General features: G+C 39.8%; 2 protein-coding genes across 9 annotated transcripts in view; one reads left to right on the forward strand and one right to left on the reverse strand.

Moving 5' to 3' along the window:
• klhl21 (kelch-like family member 21) overlaps positions 1–19,351 on the reverse strand; it is a 76,744-nt gene that overhangs the window by 10,389 nt on the left and 47,004 nt on the right. For 2 of the 8 annotated variants that reach the window (XM_068597377.1, XM_068597373.1), the window contains exon 1: positions 32–146. The exons of 4 other annotated variants lie outside the window; for them this stretch is intronic. The gene's annotated coding sequence lies outside the window, so the exon portion shown is untranslated. Of the gene's footprint in view, positions 1–31; positions 164–19,351 lie in introns of those variants that run through there. 2 more of the 8 variants (XM_068597372.1, XM_068597374.1) reach the window with 2 other exon arrangements.
• The window catches only part of syt6a (synaptotagmin VIa), a 52,919-nt gene continuing 50,531 nt past the window's right edge, over positions 16,964–19,351 (forward strand). Inside the window, exon 1 of the mRNA XM_068597380.1 lies at positions 16,964–17,156. Within this exon, the coding sequence (XP_068453481.1) occupies positions 16,964–17,156 (193 nt within the window). The remainder of the gene's footprint in view (positions 17,157–19,351) is intronic.

The following is a 19,351-nucleotide window of genomic DNA, read 5'->3' on the forward strand; positions in this document are numbered from 1 at the left end:
AAACAGGCCAACTCGGTTTCAGTCCACTTACCGCTATCTGTCTTCTCCTGGTGTTAATAATTGTAAAGAGTATTACGAGTTAACGGTGGATAAATCGAGCCGTTTGACGCCGTGAATCTTGTCGTCCTGTCTGCGCCATGATACCCTCAACTGGAAATAAATGTTGCCTTCACGTGATGTCGGAATTATGAAACTTACCACGCAGACACGCTCGACAGTCTTTGGTCAGGGAGAGGAGAGAAAGTTAATTAAAGCGACTAACTTGTTGTAAAGTAGGTTATATGAAGAACTATATGTGATTCATACATTCAGTGTGTTATCGTAATGTTAATATTTGTTCAAATTTGGAATTAAGTATATGTGTCTGTAAATAGTTAAGTATTTATTTCCAGACAAAAAAAACTGCGTGTCTTCACTTACAGGCAGACGCTTAGAACGAGTACTTGAACGCAACATGTCCAGTACTTGCAATATATCTATTCAAATATTAAAATTGCTCCACTTATCTTAAGGTCATGAGAAGTTTTGAGGTTTTTAAATGTATTTATCAAATGTTTGAATTTGAATTGGTATATCGTGTTTCTTTAGAGAGAACAAAAAAAGTTGAATTTAAATGGTTTGCATTTGACTAAATTAATGAAATAATTTTGAAAGTTTCAGTAAAATATAGAGAAAAACTTATCTTACAAGAAACACATATTTTCATGTTGAAGTTTCCAACAAACCGTCTGTATTTATGAAAGCCTCTTTCGATCAATATTATGAAAAACAGTTATGTTAGTTTATAATAAAATATTATTTCAAGATAATTACTTAGTATCTCCAAATAATGAAACACTTTCTCACAATGATGACTGAGTATCTCAAAATGACAATATTTTGTACCTTATTTTGGAGATACATGTGACTTGTTACAGTGAGGTTGGTTTGTCTGGAAAAATCTAAGCATTTTGTAATTTTATGGCGAACTCTGGTGGCAGTGCTTGAGAATAAACTAAAGGGTCAAAACACGGTCAAAAGGAGACGTAAGAGATTCTGACATGTCAAGGTAGGAAAAACAAAAGGTGTAAAAAATGAATGACGGCTGAGTTCTGTATCGCTACTTCGTTCTCAGAATTGTGGTAATGGCGCAAAAACTGTCAGCAGTGATCAGCACCGCTACATCTCGCTCTACTAGACATTCCTCTCAGATCAGGAAATTGTAGATCTTTCAGTTTGAGAAATTGCTGCAAGAACTAGCATCGATTCACTTCTACGGCTACTTTGCTAAAGATAGTGTTTCCTTAATGACAGTTTAATTAACAGGTGATTAAACATCATCAAGCCTACTCTATTTAAATGTCTTTAGTTGGACAACCTTCGAATGATTATTTTGGCTTTAAAAGTTAATTCAAGTTAACTTTTGAACAATGCTGTGTGACTATAGCGAGACAAAATCATAACTCAAAAGTCGGATCATTAAATAATGAAATCCCACCGGTCCTCCACCATCCCTCTGAGTGTTTGCCATTTTCTCTCATCTTCTAAAATTAAAAGCATCATCAACATTTTCCTTCTCTCACTGCTCACATTTAGAAATAAAGATTTGCTCGAAGGAGTATCAAGCCATAACCCATTATTTCTGCAAATAAACATTGAACATGAGATGTATTGTACTTGAATAAACATGTAATATGAACAATATACAAGACAAAGTGAAGTCTCAGCCTAAACTAACAGAATTGTCATAAAATCTAAACATGAAATTCAGATGATTCTTGTATGAATTAATTAATGAATCCATCAGTTTTCTCAGTCGTTTCTTTTCATCCGGGCAGAACACTGACAGTGAATATACCCGAAGGCTAACACACATTTTATTTTAATAAACTGCCTAATATTCAGTCCATGGAGGAACACATGTACAGTTATTCACTTCTGCTGCTCATTCTGCTGGAGGGGGATTACGGGAAAAAAGAGAGGATGGCCTGGAATGTAAAATGTAAAATAAAGAGTGAACTGTACCCTTTCCGTGGCAATTAAGAGTGACCTGCTGTTGAATGTTTCTGTCCTTCAGGTATTGTAGATGTGGGAATTGCTGTTGGACATCTTACGCAGGGGTCGCAGTGACATTGCACGTAAATGCTGCCAAATGAGCAACTCAGAGAGGGTCTTCTAATAACTGACATTATATTTATGATACAAATTATTATGATAAAACATATTGATAATAGCAGCTTTGGACTTGAATCATTAATACACCAGAGCAGTGATACTTTTCAAATATAAGCACTCTTATGTTTGATTCTCAGAGCCATTTTCTTAATTTCTGGCCCCACCATATTGGCAAATATTGTAAAAACTATGGAAAAATATTCTATAGTCAGCACAATAGTTTAAGGCCTTTATGTTCCTCCAAGAACAAGTAATAGATGAACACAAAGCATTATTTTAAAATGTATGTTTGCACCCGTTCGATCACTAGATGGAGACATTCTATAATATTTATGTTATAGCTGCACTTTATATCTGTTGACCCGATAACTCCCACGACACAAGTTATATCTCCCTCATTAATTACTGAATGATAATGAAAAAATAGGATATTGACAGTACAGTGCTTCTGGGTATCCTTGACTAAATTGCACTGGATGTAAACAAAACTTTGCTGCGGTAAAATGATACACATGGAGGGGTTATCTTTTAGTATAGACTGTTAACATGAGACCAACTAAGACTGTTAATTTAAAGTGTACATCCTAATTGTGAATCTATTATTAACTACGTGAGCCAGCAAAGTACTTTCTAAGCTTCAAAAATATCTAGTTTCAAACAAGGTTGCAGCAATTTAACGAACACGTTTTTAATATTAGCTCTAACATTATTTCCAATTATTCCCAAAACGTTATTTGTTTGATATATAAATGTTAATGCAGTTCAGAGAGACAAACATATGATAAAAATGATATGACTTATGTTACTAAGATTAAAACATTACTGACATGTTTTGAGATTTAAGGGAAAATTATGTTGTACTAATTATTCTTAGTCTCCAAATTGAAATAAGTAATGCACAGCTCATATGTTGTCAACCATATTTCGTATTTCGTCTTCATTCTGAGTCACAACCAGATGGCATAAAGTCTGTTAGCTATGCAACACCTGGCAGTGATAAGTAAGTATTTAGTATCAACTAATATCTGCAGAATAACTTGATTATGGGATTTGTGTTTTGTTCTAATGATGTGTAAGTTAGCCAATTAATAAGTACTTGCAAAAGAGTTTGATGAACAGAGTAATGTTCTGTAGCTAAATACAAAAAACACTATTTTTGTAATTATTGAGTGCTTTATAGTTTGAAGTTATTTCAAACATCAATATGCGGCCATATTGGCTCAGCTGTTGAGTGTGTAAGAGATCAGATAATATAATCACGGTCCCAAGCTCTGTTGTAAATAATGAAATATGTAATAACTATACTCACATCCAGGCATCGTTTGAAGTTGCTTTTAAAGTGCATAATTCATCAAAACATCATTTACTCAGTCAATCAACTAATTTCCACATTACATCTCTCTCTGGGTGTAGCGACAGACAACACTCGGCTAATAAAGACCTTTCATGCCGCAGCCGTAAATCGACTGGACGGCGGTTACATCCATAACATTGAAGCTTAACAAACGTGTGTTGTTGTGATGCTCGGTCACGGCACAGTCGCTGTGTAAATTATTGATATGGAAACCTTCAGCTTTGAATAAAAAAAAGTGAAAGAAACCCAGAATAAAAAAAATAAAGTAAAGTCTGAGAGAAGCGGAATAACGGAAAGTGAGCGGAGGGAAGCGAGTGATGAACACAGGGTTGCTGATGAAGGGAGAAAACTAAGAAGTTGCAGAAGTTTTGACAACAAAGCTGACTCAGACACACACACACACACACACACACACACACACACAGTTGGTTTTGCATTTAGGACAGTTATACAACAACACATGACACAAACAGCCTTGTTATGTTGTACTTCAATATCAAAAAGGTCAAGATGTGCTTTGGTTAATTTAATTCCAAATGTATTGTTGCACGGCGGTGCCTCTTCATGTGCTGATGGCTTTGATGGGTCCTGATAATAACACATCCCGGGCTTTATGAATAAGTAGGGGTATTATTTGTAGAAGCAAAACACAGCGTTGTAATTAAATATTTAACAAACTCATATTTATTGTGCTCCGTACACACACAGAGGCGTGATGCTGCCAGGGCTTGGTCAGCAAAGCTTTGGATAAATAAGGTTTCAAAAAATGTATTTTTATATCCAGGCTTTATTATTCATGTATTCAGAATTGCATTATTATTTATTATCTTTATTTGCAGGGTTATTTATGATTGTTCACAGTGCTTGCAAAATGTACATTAAGGGCATATTTATTTCAGCTGCGACACTGAATAATTGTAGTTTGGATGCCGTAGGAGTTTAGGAGGTTGCTATACTGGGACCCCAACATTGATTATTAGGACGAGCATGTGGTGTGTCGTGGAATAACAACTCAATTACATTCCAAAGGCAACATTCAAATGTCTTTTTTTGGGGTTTAAATGCTGCTTCATGGCCTATATGCTAAATACAACTCAATTCACTGTGGGCTTTTTTGTTGTCGTACATATCACTCAACACATCATGGAGTTTGTTTTTACAATGTAATGTCTTGCAGCTGCCATAATGTGTATCATGTAGTGAGGGAGATCAGTGTAATGGGCTCCCCCGTTGCTCAAAGGTTATCCACATGAGGCACATTTTATTATTATTTTTTTATGTCGCAAGAGCCCAACTGTTCAATTGCTGACAGCCATGTCAGAAAGGACATCTTTCAATCAGGCTTTTTTCTGTGTGAGCGCCCATATCATGTGAGCAGAAATCCTCTTTGAAACATTTGGTATTCAGTATTACTATTAATAGAACTCATATGTAAAACAGGATGAATGCCAAATTACACATTGGGGCAGGGTTCTCATTTTTTTTCCTTCGGTCCAGTTGTTGGATGCCAACTTTCTGGTTGCTGAGCAAATCTGTCCAGTGAACTTCAGAATAAAACTAAAATTGCAAAGCAGAATCATAATTAGAATTATCGTGGCCATATTCCCCCACCAACCAGTCGAGTTGCAGTTTACATGAACATGTCTGTTCAAAATGTCATCCTTCGTCGCGGCATTCCTCTTTGACATTCATGTAAATGTGAAATCGGCATAATTGGCATGAGGATTTTATGAGGCCACACTCACCTTGAACCACCAAATTCTAATCAGCTCATCATTGTGTCCGTGGTGTGGATGTTTGTGTCGGATGTAATGAAACTCTCTCACAGGCGTTTTCTGAAATATCACAGTCACGAGAGTGGGTTGGACGGGAGGTCACAATGATCTTGGCTTTTGACCTTTGACCCCTAAAATCTAATCATTTCATCCTCGAGTGCGACTGGACGTTCGTGCAATACTTGAAGAAATTCCCTCGCGGCATTCCTGAGGTATCGCGTTCATGAGAATGGGACAAAACAACCCAAAAATATAACGTCTGCATTTTAGTGGCGAGAAATGCAGCCGATGGAAATGTGTTTATTTGTGTTTGTTTACTCGCTGTGAATTGCAATGTATAGTTACAGAACATTTTCTGCACCCAGTAATCAGTCTTTGCTGTGCTGTGTTTGCAATTGCATATTACAGTGCATCTTATATGTAAAGCAGGTTTACTTTCTGTTGATGATGCATTCACTGGGGAGGGAAAGAACACTTTAGCGTAGGTTTATTGTGATTAATAATTTCTGAAGGCATGGTTATCTGCTTGCCTGGTGCTCACAGCCGACATCATAATCTGCAGTCTAATCCAATCATGTGCTCCTGATGAGTGGGACAGTACTTGAGGATTTACCCTCTGTTGGCACATCTGCTCCAAAAAAATATTAAAAAAATAGAGTTGGAATTTGCAAATTCTTCTCTTTTCTCTGTGCATTTGCAATAAAATCCCCCTCAACATCCATTCTCAGGCTTTTAAATTGAATATGACTGTGAGAGTTTATGCTGCCATTACCGAGGCCATCAAAGTGCCTCAATGGAAGTTTGGCCGCCATTTATCCTGCTGAAAAATATATTGTTTGGAGATTCCTAGACAGCGTTTTTCTAAGACATCAGCAAACTGTTACTGTGGTTTCATTTATCTTTATACCAGTCTCCTCTTTCACACGAGAAATAATAAGTTACTTCCCTCCCGCTGCTGAGGACTCCTCACAAATCCATCTGCTAGTTTAGTTTGCCTCCAAACACAATTAATCATGCTGTCACACAATCTATGCATGAGTGCTAGATGGCTCAGGGCTACAAGGCACAAAGTGACACAGTCAAACAAAATAGCAGAGAATGTTAATTACTCTCTTGTGTACCAAAAAATATTTTCATTATATCTTACGATCAAATATGAGAGTGTTGGAGTACTCAAAGTCCACTTTAGCCAGTCAGTTAGCTATCCTCCAGTATATTGCATCGTGAACAAGCTGTCCTCATCCAACACTGCGTTAAACGGGAAGTGTATCACAGGAAAAATAATCACAAACATGTGGTGACACTTTATGATTGTGACAGCGACAGAAATGAACAATTGGATAGCGGTATATTTGGCTTTACACTTCTATCTATATTTTTTTGTACATCTTTTTCTTCCTGAGTACACGGCTGATCCTCTACCAGCACCCTGCCGACTAATCTTCAAATAACACGCAAACTAAATGAACAGATAATAATGAAATGCCAGTTTCCCCTCATTTCTCAGACTGCTGCCTCTTCACAGTGTGTACACAGGAAGTGACACCGACACAGCGGCGTCCCAGCTGACAAAACTGTTCATTTTCGTTCCGTTTGCAGGAAAATAATAAGACATTAAACCCTGGGAGGGCTGGAGAGCCTTATGTTGCTCGCACTCCGTCTTTCGAAGAGCGGCTTTGCTTCCTTCTCACCAAAGGCGCTTAGATTCGGGGGCTCCTGCCTCCTGCCACATTTCTGAGGCAGCTGTGTTATTATGGATGGAGATTACTGAGTGTTGGTGGGCAGAAGACGACCTCAACTGATCATTATGGAAACAAAGAGCTCTGCCTGTTAAGGGTGGCCTGCTGGATTGCCGCTTCAACACATTAACTCTTTAAATAGTGTGACGTCCTGAGAGGTCGGGATCGGCCCGGCTGCTCGTGAAGAGGAAAGCTCCAGCACCAAAAGTCAAACCTGAATTTCTACATTTCATTCCAGGAAACCTAAAACTAATTCATAAGATCAGGCTTCAACCTACGGATCTAAAAAGTTAAGCCAATGTGCAACGGTGCGTTCACACCAAAACACTTGCGAATATTAGCAACGCTTTTTTGCCTGATTTTAGTCACTCGACTTTGTGTTGTTCATTTGCTTTTTCGCAACTATTCGCAGCAGAAAGACGGCGCGGCTACGTTACCCCAAGTTAGCAGCACATAGCCTCACTAGCTAACCAAAACTGACCTGGTCACAATCCTGTAAAACAGTTTACATTTACGCTATCGACCATGGAACATTAAAAACTATTTCTGCGTTATACTTGTTGTGGAAGTCCCACAAATGTTGGAACATCAAACGGCCCCGTGTCTGGGCTCATAATATTATCCGTTGTCGCACACAGCTCCGACTCCTCCAGGACGAGTGTCTGAATGAAGCCGCTTCCAGCGCTCCTTCAGGCGGACCGGCAGCCATGTTGAATTCTACGTAAGGACGTCAGTGACGACGGTCGGAGCTTCTCCACGCTGATTGGCTTTCGCAACTCTGGAAAAAAAGCGAATCTTCGCAATGCTTTTTCACGTCGCCCGGCGGAAAATTTGCTTTTTTGCAACCATTCGCGTCTCTGCATTGACTTTGAATGTAATCTACTCATGCGAATATTTCGCAACTTTTTCGGCGTGAGCACGGCATGAGTGTCTTAAACCTGCATTCTTTCTAATGGCCAGCTGGGGGCGATTACAACCAAATACACTTTTCTGACTGAGTAAAACAACTTACATGTAAAGGCACTTTTTGATTTCGGCAATATTTGTATATTTAACTTGTTCATTGCAACATAAGTTATATCCCTCTTTTCCACGGAAAATATGGTCTGTCCACTGGATAACCCTCCCCTGAATTTCAAGGATATAGAACTTTGGCTCTTTATTTTATCTTTCTTTTATTTTGACATTTCTTTTTCACTTTATCGCTCTATATTTCTTTCGCAATTTTTTTTTTCAAACGAAAAGTGTGTGAATTCTAACTTGTTCAATGTCACTTAAGGGTAACTGTTTGTTAATCAATTCATTATATAACAAATAAATGAGGTGGACTACCATCAACATTAGCCATACTGGTAAGTGTGGTGGCTGTGGGCGTGGTTAGGCTCAGCTGCAGAGGGGGGAGGGGCGGCTCAGGGAACAGGTGCAGTTGATGAGGCTTAATTGGCCACAGGTGAAACTGTTTAGGGGTTTGTGTCTTGAGGCTGAGTGTGGATGGAGCAGGGACCAACGTGATATCAGTGTGCTCGTGTCATTGGTGCTGGTGGGAACCCTGGGATTTAGCAGGAGCTCGTTACAGTAATCTCTTATAGTAGTTAACCCTTATTCTACTATTTTACTCAAAGTTTTTAAAGAGGTGTTTTTGTCAATGTTGGTTAAAAATGTACAACATGATAATTCATAGCCTAAATGTTTAGCAAGACGTTGAGGAAACAGTAGTTGTTCAACCTCTTTCTACTCTTAGCCTTGAAGACTTTTCTTTGTACAAAAATCTGTGTTTCCTTCCTGCTGTGTACACTTTGTTTGTGACAGCAGATCGGTATCAAAACAAACTTCTCTTCCCACATCTTTGAGACTGACAACTAATATTACCCGCAATCAGACAAATTGCCCCATTTCGTTACTTGTGTGATTTTTATTTTCTGCATCTCTCATTTCGCAATTGAAATGGAAAAGTGTTTTCTCAATTACTGAGACAACAGTCGAGGCTGTGTTTATCCGCACAGACACAAATCCTGCTACCGCGCGCCGCAGCCAAACATTCTGCGATTTCTGTCTGAATGATTTCACGCTTGGAGAAGCGGAAGTTAGGGCGAATATATCAGGTAGGAGGGGACGATAAGGCCTCCGGTGTGGAAGCACCCTCTTTTTTTTTTTGCCCACGTTTTATCACAGGTATATTGTCTTTGTCATTCCTCAGATGACTGCGAAATCTCAACATTCTTCTTATAGCATTTGAGAATGCACTTACAATTGAAATGTTCAATTGCAGATGGAGGAATAATTAATGAGACATTTGGCATAAGAACTCAATTTCACTAAAACATTTATATTCTCAAACTTACGGTGTGCTGTGGCATTTGCTCTTTATATTCTTTAAATAAACTATACACGCTTGTGAGATGCCCTTAAGTATGGGAGCTACATTTCACGTTTCTGACACATTTCTAATCAAACACTGAAGTATTCCTTTCAAATAACCCCTTCACTTTAATTTATGAAACCTGTGTGCATCCCTGGGTTCAGTTGCCTTGGTGACTAGATCACATTTCCTCCCGTGTCGGGGAAAAACAAGCTCATTTACTCGATCATCTCCTGGCTCTGTTTCTGCACCTGCTTGGTTCAAGGCAGTCCATGTTCTTATATTACACACCTCTATTGTGCAAGTTAACCGACTGTTTTAATTTATTGTTGCTTAAAAGCAATGTTTGAGAATCATAAAATACAATGTCTGGTGACTATCTCGAAAGAATTGTGCCAATAGATGTTTTAAGTATTTCGCTGGCTTAGTAAATAGTTTGAAAACACATGGGGATCACCAAAGTAATTAGGAGGCATATCCTCCAGGCATCATCATAGTCTGTCCCCAATTTAATAGGAATCCATCCAACTGTTGTCAAGACATTTCACTAGAAATGTAATATCTTAGCCTCATGCTGGCGCTAGAGAAACCGCCAGGAGACGACCAAAGTCAGTAATCTTAATCCTCTGGGGACCACGTTTACTTTTCAGTCTCTGTTTTTGTGTATTATAATGGACTGAATAAAACACGCAACAAACAAACTTTAACCAATTTCAGGCAGTTTTTGAGGTATTTCCATCTGGATCAAAGTGGTCATCCAACTACCTGACAGACAGACTATAATAATTCCTCAGTCCTTCCATCAGGCAACATTTTCCCATGTGGTCCCCACTCACGGCCCGATGTTAACCACTTTAACAAACACTCACCTGAAAGCATGACTGACTCACGCAGATGATTCAGCTATTTCTCCCATACTGAGTAGTTTGGGGCCGTGGCTGGCAGAACAGCACGTCTCCCCAAACCTTCGGGCTGGAAGGTTGAACCTAAACAAGCTGCAGTGACAGGATGATGCGTCGCTAAAATGTATGGCAAAAATATTGTGAGTTGTCTCATAACCGCATCACAAGAGTCCACAGATAGTAGACAATGTCGAAGTTGAGCAAGTCTAATATTTTATCGTGTTTACAGCGTTAGTTTAGCATGTTCGCATGCTAACGTTTGCTAATTGGGATTGCACAAAGAAATGTGCAGCTGAGGCTGGTGGGAATGTAATTGGTTGTGTAGGTCATGAACCACATGCACATTGTTGATCTGGTGACAGCGCCAAATGGAAAGTAAAGTGATCATCAAAGTTATTACAATTAATCCTGAGTGGAGGATGAACATCTTTACCAAACGTCAACCAAAAAACATCAGGATACATATTCTCGGAGCCATGATAGGAACATGTACCAGTATATATTATATAGAGATATTTGGGTATGGAAAAACAAACTGCAATAAACTGCTCAAGATATAAAAACTTTTACTTTTAATTGCGAGACAAAGTCTGCATGACATCAGGTCACAAAGCCCTAACCCTACTGAAGAAATGATCTTAACCCAAACCACGTCTGTCTGTGCCACATCTAATCAAACCTTAACCATAGCGCCGTGATGTGTAAAAAGCAGCTTTGGTGATGTGATATTTGCATACGTATTAATACATAAAACAATCTTCTGATCCACTTTGCTGTCTTTAAGGTTGTAACTCTCAAAGCAGATCCTTTCTTCTGCGTCTCTTTCGCTCTCTAAAACCCAGAGAATGGATCAAAGACATCATTGATCCTCTCCGCCTTCATTTGCAATCAGATCTGAGGAGTAGCACTCTGCTACAATAATCTACTGAGCGCACAGGAGAAAGTGCTGCTGCAGTACCTGCAATCTGTGTGTGTGGATATTAATGTTAAAGGACTGCACTAACAGAGGTCACCTTACCAACAGGTAGAAATTAAAGGAGTTCACAGCTGTTTGACCTCAGACCCACACAGTTAAGAATCTGGGAATAATATTTCATCCCTCTTTCATTGGGAAAAAGGGCTTTTGTCTACTCTGCCGTCTTAACATGGAATATGTTGCATAATGTTTTAAAGCTCAAAGAACTGATACCACTGACCGGTTTTAAATTGAGTGAAAGAAATAGAGGCAGGTTCCCTAAAATGTAAATGTTTTTCTTAAATTAACTGTTTTAACTTGTCTTGTTCTGTTTTCTGTCTTTTTTTTTATGCTGCTGTCTGTCTCGGCCAGGTCACTCTCGAAAAAGAGATTTTTAATCTCAATGGGACTCTCCTGGTTAAATAAAGGTTTAAATAAAAATAGATTTGCAAACTGCCTTCCTCCATCTTTGTAAATTGGTCCAAATACACCCCCTTTTTCATAAAATCTAACTTCTGACCTACAATGCTGCAAATGGACTGATTCCCTCATATCTCTTCAGCGTGTTCTCACAACATACTCCATCACACTAGTTATAATCCTTTGATGGCAGTTACCATTCCTCGATATAATAATAAACTCTTTTGGTGGTTGAGCCTTTCCCAACCAGAATAATCTCCCACTGCATTTTTGGGAGGAGGCGAGCTCTGCTGATACTCTAGACTCCAGGCTGAAAGCACATCTTGTTACTCCTCATTCAGTGTTTAAAATGATTAACCTCTACGGTGTTTTCATATTAACATTAAAGCTTGTGTATGTGTGAATTTGCGTATACTTAACTTGCAATATTGTTTTTTCTTTCCTGCTGACTTGTTAAGTGAACCGAGGCTCTCTGGGTAATGGGCACTTTAAATAAACTAAAGTTGAAGTTGATGAGCAAGCCAATGCTGCATAGTGTACACAGTGTAATGCATACAGATTTATAACAAAGCAGTTTGACTAGTTTTTTTCTGTGTCTGCACGTTCAGCACTAATCTAGAAGCAGAAGGCCATTAGCGTAGCTTAGCATCGCGGGGGAAGCAGCAGCAATAGGAGGAAACGGGTAGCCTTGCTCGAAAGGATAGTCCCATTCATCAACGTGTCGACGTTAACATTTTAAAGCAATGGATCAATAAAAGTGCTGCGACTCAAACAACGCCGTGCTAAGCTCCAGCTAAGCTTGCGTTGGCAAAGATGGCCGTGTTCTGCGCCGTTCATCTGCATGCAGGCTACTGCCCGGCGCCCACGCAGCGGGGACATGGAGATGTGTGCTGCGTTGTCGAAAAAATGTCTATTGATTTTGATTTCAAGCAGGGGTAAATGTACTTTAAGATTTCTTTTCTATACTCTATTAGAATCTGACCTTTAGAGGAATTATGAGAATACTGAGTAGTAAAAAGCTGAGAGCATGTACATGCCTTGGGATTGATATGCATGACAGCGGCTGCTGAGAATAGACTCTTTTTTTTGGACTCAATCGCTCTTCTGCTCCGTGCTGACAGCAGCTCAATTAAAACACCTCATCTCAATGACATTCAGGACGTGGTCGGGCGAGAAACCGCTGTGCGCACATTACACCTGGACACAGAATAGTCACGCCGATCCCTATCCTATACTATAGGTAATGTCACTCTCGTTCATCAATGTGTTGTGTGCTCAGCCTTATTGGAACAAAAAAAATGTGACGTGGTTCTATAAGTATTTTTGAGCCGCCTTTTGAGGGCTTAACAGAAATAGCATGTGTCTATTTCATTGTGGAACCCACAGGCATGTGTAATATTCATTGGCAGACCCATTTGTTCACAGATCATCGCTTCATCTGTTGTATTGTAGCTTCAGAGCACCATCCATCAAATCCTGTTTACACAATTTAAGACTGTTACTAATGAGCTTATATGAGTCAAAATAGAAATATTCCCCCCCCCACCCCTCCCATTGCCCCACAGCTGAGTAGGGAATCTTTTGATTAACACATCGTGACACTGAAACACACACACACACACTGGGATACACCTACACAGTGACTACATACTGTAGAAATCCTTTCCCATCGCGGCCCTCAGGAGAAGTTTGTTGAAGTGCTGATGTTGATTAGCATAGCTTTGAGTGAGCCGAGCCTTTGTCATGCATTTGCCACGATGAATCAAGTTCAACATGTGCAGCCACCGGGCAGTCACCACACAAAGATTTGCCACAGAAGTTGATTTGCATATCAAACCTGAGGACCTCGTGTGCCACAAACCCTCCTTTCATTCACTGTGAAAAATATCCCCGCACCTGTTTTAAAATGATCGATCGGACCATCACGAGCCTCATTTATTTATAGCTTAAAGGCAGAATCCCTAATGACAATAGACTAAACTGTTAATATTCTGTTGCATTATTAGGAGTATTTAAAACGGGCTCTCTCAGCAGTCGTCTTGATTATAGCTTTAATTCACCATCAGCACACAGACGGCCTCCATTTGTTTTCCTTAAATCACTTTTGTAACTGCGGAGATCTAAATTATTGAGAGATGGAAACACATTTATATGAGAGACACTATTTTGTGTTCTTTTTAACTGCTTTGTGAATAATTAACAAAGGAAGGGAAGATTTAATACAGCAATTAAATCTGAGCTGTTTAATCAATTTTACGTTAACTTGGATGGTCGTTTGAACACAGAATCTGTGGATGAACTTGTTTTGTTGCTATTGGGATATTTTCAGCTGCAAGAAAACTTTTTTTCAGTGTTGCGACAAGCAGGTTTTTAGTCTTTAGAAGAAGAATTTTCTTAATCCATCAATTTATTACAAATATTCCCATTCTTGATCACCACATTTGGAGATACAAGGGTTTCACTTGCCTCTGAGATGTAATGGATTACAAGTATGAAGTAGCATACAATGGAAATACTGTATTGAAGTAAAATTTCCCGTAACATTCGTATTATAATGAGAAGTTTCTTTCAGACTAACGTACAGATAAGATTATTATTGATGTGGAGGAGAAGGAGAACACTAGGTGCTTTTTTGTTTTGTGGTCATTCTGCACTATCTTCTTTTATGGCTGTTTGTTTCCCACCTGTCTCCAAATGATGCTATATACATTAAAAAGGGAACAAGTAGCACCATTTGTCTGACATACTGGAAACTATTGGACAACGCCTTCTAAATAACATCGAAGGAGGGAGAACTGCTCCACCCCAGGTCTATTTCCTCCCCCTAATAAAGCTGTTCTGTTGGTTGTGTTTGCTGCACTGGAAGCACCACCAAAGTGAATACAGGTGGACCTGTTTGCATTAACAACGCTGCAGGGCAAATAAAAAAAAGGGGGGCCTGAGTCAGTATCATCTGCAGCAGAAGCACAGAGCTAATTGACTCTTTTGAAAACCCGCCGCCAGAAACTATTTATTTGCCTGTTAATCAGGATCGCCCAAGACGAGCAGATCCAATCTTCAGTTACAGGAAGCACAGTCGACCCCCCAGACCCGACCTTTGAGGGGAAACGCAGGGCGGCGGCCGCGATAAGACCTCAATTATCGAAGCTATCTGGGAACAATAGCCCACCAGTGTAGACAGCGTAGTATTTACGCCGTGGTTTAACTGCATTAAGGAAGGGAGTCGACCAAGATCTGGTTGAACTCGATATCTCTTTGTAATTAGAAAGGCATGACATCATTTTTCTGATGCCTAATTCATCACAGGGTATTATTATTAAATTGCTTTAATTAATGGTTGAGAACATAATTAAGGGATAAAGTCCAGCAAGTTCACACACAGTTCAATATAATGTACTAAAAAATGTCAATTAGCTTTAGTTTTTTCCTCGCCTGGGGCTTTTTGCCCATCTTTACAGCCTTGATTGGAAAATAAACACTTTTGAATGTTCACTTATTTTAATTATCAGATATGACAAATTAATTTGAATTGAATCCTCAGAGGCTTATGGAAAAAAAAAAAACGAAAAAAAAACAGCGAAGGGCAGCTGCCAGAGATGTATTTGCTTTTATTGAGCTTCATTAGCTGCAGTGTCCCAACAGATACATGAAGGCAATTTCCACATCCCAATTCACTTATCGTTAAACAGCTGCTGCAAAGTTTGAAGTTTTATTCAAAACAAACACGTAGCCGGTGGTGTATAGCGCAGTACATTTACTCAAGTACTTAAGGACAATTCGTGGGTCTATACGTTGAGTATTTTACCTGTATGCTACTTTAAACCTCTACTCTACTATACTACTACTAGATTTGACAAACCCCAGAAATGATAAAATATCATTCTGTGCTATAAATTGAACAAAACAATATAAAAGGGATACTGAAAGGGAGCAATCTAACCAACACACACTTACACGTGGGAATAAAGGACTTTTACTTGTAAGAGAGTATTTTTACAGCGTGATATTGCTACTTTTACTGAATAAAAGATGTGAGTAATTCCACCACTCAGCATTTCCAAGTCATTTGTTGACTTTATATGCAGCCTCACAACTTGGTCTCTCTCCCTCAGCCTGTCCTTGTTTCTATCTTACACACACACACACACACACACACACACACACACACACACACACACACACACACACACACACACACACTCGACTAAATCCTCATCATTACAGGTTGTAAACACTCAGGGATCACAATTGGAGCGGTGGGGGGACTGGCGGTGGGGGACCAGTGAGGGCTGGCGAGTCACAGGTGGTTCAGCTCGCGGTGGAATTTATCACAAGAGACATTTTGACCTGCAGGGACCGGCAGCGCTACTCAAACTGTGAGAAAAACAAGCCCAGTGGTCATTATGTTTTTTTGTTTTTCAGCTTGTAAACACTGTGACTGGCCCCAGAGGCCTGTCGCCAGTACCGTGCGAGTGTGTGTGTGTGTGTTTGCTTGTGTGTGTCTTGCAGGGTCGCCGTCATGCTCCTCAGTCATTTCAGCCATGCCTGCCCAGACGCTGCACTGTGTCGATCCCTTCACCCTTGAACCAAAGCTGTGTTTTTTTGTACACTAATGACATGCACCTCACACTGACCCCTGCATTCATGACCTTCCCACCTCACTGTAACCTCCATCCTATAGCTTACTTGAATCAATTTCACCTTTTTTTTTATTGCCGAGTTTACATCTTCCTCCTTTGAGAGAGGAAAAAGGAGCGGTGGCAGCATTAAAGGCAGATGGAGGGTGGGGTGTTGGGAAGAGCGATGTGAAAACAGAGGGATTAAGACACGAGAAGAGGAGGAGGAGGAGGAGGAGGAAGAGGAGATTGGGGGAGTTAGACTCCGGTTAGCTGTTGTGTTTCTTGGTGACTTGCTTTTTGTAGCATGTATGTGATGCAACAATCCTGTCCTATCACCTGGGGACAAATGTGATTCATTAAGTCCTCACACATTATTACACACACACACACGCACACATTAACACACATACCACACATTCATGCACTTAACAATGTTGGCCCTGCTAACACACATGCATTGAAACATACACAAACACACGTTGTATATTTACAGATTCGTATGTGTGAATGCACACACACACACACACACACACACACTGTCGCGTGTTTGTGAGTGAACACACTTGAGAGACCGCGGAGGGAGAAGAATCAGCCGAGGACGGAGACAAGTTGTGTTCATCTTCTGCATGCTGTGCTGCTGCTGCTGCTGCTGCTGCGTGTGTGTGTGGGTGTGTTAGTCCCCTTGGATGAGCACACACACGGCTGAGGATGCAGCTGGGAGCATGAGTTCTGACCGAGAGGAGTATGACATGGTCTGTCAGAAAGCTGTGACCCTAATTGTTGACCTTTGCCTGCACAATAGCTCCCTGTTGGATCAAGACACCTGTAAGGATTACCTCTTCCTGTTGTCCAGCCACAGCTCTGACCGCAAAGAACTAGGTAAGGACTATAATTAACTCCTGATCTATATTGGGTGAAGGGGAAGCAGCCTTCCTGTTGTGCTTTGTTAGAATCCATGCTTTTCCTCATTAGAAAGCTACTTTGAAAGGATTTTGTGTCGCTTCACCTCTATGCAAGTGCGAAAAGCTGCAATCTGATTGTTTTTTTTTGCCATTAAACATGTAGTTTTATCTCTTTTCCCTTTTGTTTACCATGTGCGATCGTAGATGGTTACTCAGACAGAGCTTGGACTGAGTCATTGTTCCTTTTTGTGACCCCAAGGCAAAGGGGAACAATAGGTATATAAAACAAATTCACATTGGATCCCGAGTTCATCCCAGAGAGCAGAGCTATATTGTTATTACAGTAGATAAGCCTTCAGGCTGACTAATGCCAGCTGATGCTGTCTTGACCACTAATGCTTACAAAGAGAAGATAAACAAACAAACCATTTTCTAAATGTATGTTGCTGTGCCTGGGTGAACAACATAAAGCAGTCATGCTGTGTGCCTCATCCGCCCTGCAAAGTTTCAACATCCTGAATTGGATTTTTGATTTATTCATGAGGGATGATTTACACATCTGTTGCACCCTGTTGCATCTGTTGCTTTGGCACTTGTAGTGGGCTTCACCCTCCTCTTTTAAAGGAATAATCCCGCTCTTATTAATGAAGCAGCTCTAAGGGTTCTTGCCAGCTTTAATTCTTCGTTGTGTGTATTCTAGTTGTGAAAAAGCTGCTGTTAAATCAAGGCAATATTGGCTGATTTGGCTTGAAGCAGAAGACACTTGATCAAAAGGGTGTGTGAAGAATTGTAGTCTTACAGGTTTAGAAAAGCAGGTGTCCCTGAGGTCTGCCAGTGTAAAGGGTTTTATGGATAGCTGAGTCCAAACATACAAATTCTGTGTACAACTTGTAAAATAGCACTTTATTTTGTCTGGAAAAGTGAATTTCGAATTTGATTTCATGCCAATGACGTGATCAGTGCATTCTGGATGTGTGTTATTGAAATCTTTAAAAAAATTGCTAATCCAGCTAATGTTGCATTTCTTCAAACAAATGAGTTTCTTTGAATTAATTTCAAAAAGGAGGAAATATCATTTGCGGTTGCTTTTTTTCAAGCATGGCTTCACAGCGTGCATGTCACACCAATCCTGACCAAATCCACTGTCAGCTCGCATCATTCTCAGTGGAGGAATTGAACGTACATCACAGTGCCACTGGCATCCACCACTGAGCTGTGGGGACATTAAATGCCACTGCATGTTATGCAGCCATTGATGAAAATGATTTTTGCCACATGGAAGCTAAACAAGCTGCTTCCCATAACGTTGGAGGATGTGTAGGTTGGGGGTGGAGGGGTGTTGTACGAAATGTCATCGTCTATTTTGTTCCTGCAATGTTTAACACACACACACACACATATATATATATATATATATATATATATATATATATATATATATATATATATATATATATATATATATATATATATATATATAAATAAATAAGATTCGAGATTGGGAGCATTTCCATTTCTACGTCTCTCAACGTGGCGACGGCCATGTTGCAGCCCACAGCTAACGGTGCTAACAGTGCAAATAACAGCAAAAGTGCCTGCAGAGCCAACAGCATATCGAAAGGGGGAATCAGGACGATGTTATCAGTGGCATGTAGGAGCACAGTGCAGAGGAATTTAAAAAATCACAACTAGAATTTTGCCACCCAGATGGTACCGATGCGTTACATTTTGGGTCCGAGCCCAAGGAGGATTGAGAAAAAGATATATGTACTTTTTCCATCAGCGACCATCCTACTTCTCAAATCATCCGTTTACCTTCTTTGCTGTAAATCTTTATTTTAATCTAAAAACTCTGTCCTGCTGTTTGTACAGTCATGTCTGGGCTAAGCAACTAAGTCGGGACTGCTTTGATGTTAAACCTGCGATGGCCGAGGGCTTATGGGAAACGGTGTTTTTTAAACAGAAACAATAAATAAAGTAGAGTATTTTGCAATAACAAATAAATTGAACCTTTTCTGGCACCAAACCACACCCACTAACTTCACTAAAAGTTAATAGCCACAAAAGAAATAGCATTTTATTATGTTTAATTTGCAAAGTGTGATACATGTTTCAGTTTCTTATGACTCCAACAACTCAAGTTGCCGTTCTCACATTTTACACGTTGCTGAC

This window comes from Clinocottus analis, unplaced genomic scaffold (genome assembly GCF_023055335.1).
Source record: "Clinocottus analis isolate CAN_PGR_092001 unplaced genomic scaffold, fCliAna1.0.p SCAF_4, whole genome shotgun sequence".
NCBI classification, from domain to species: Eukaryota; Metazoa; Chordata; class Actinopteri; order Perciformes; family Cottidae; genus Clinocottus; species Clinocottus analis.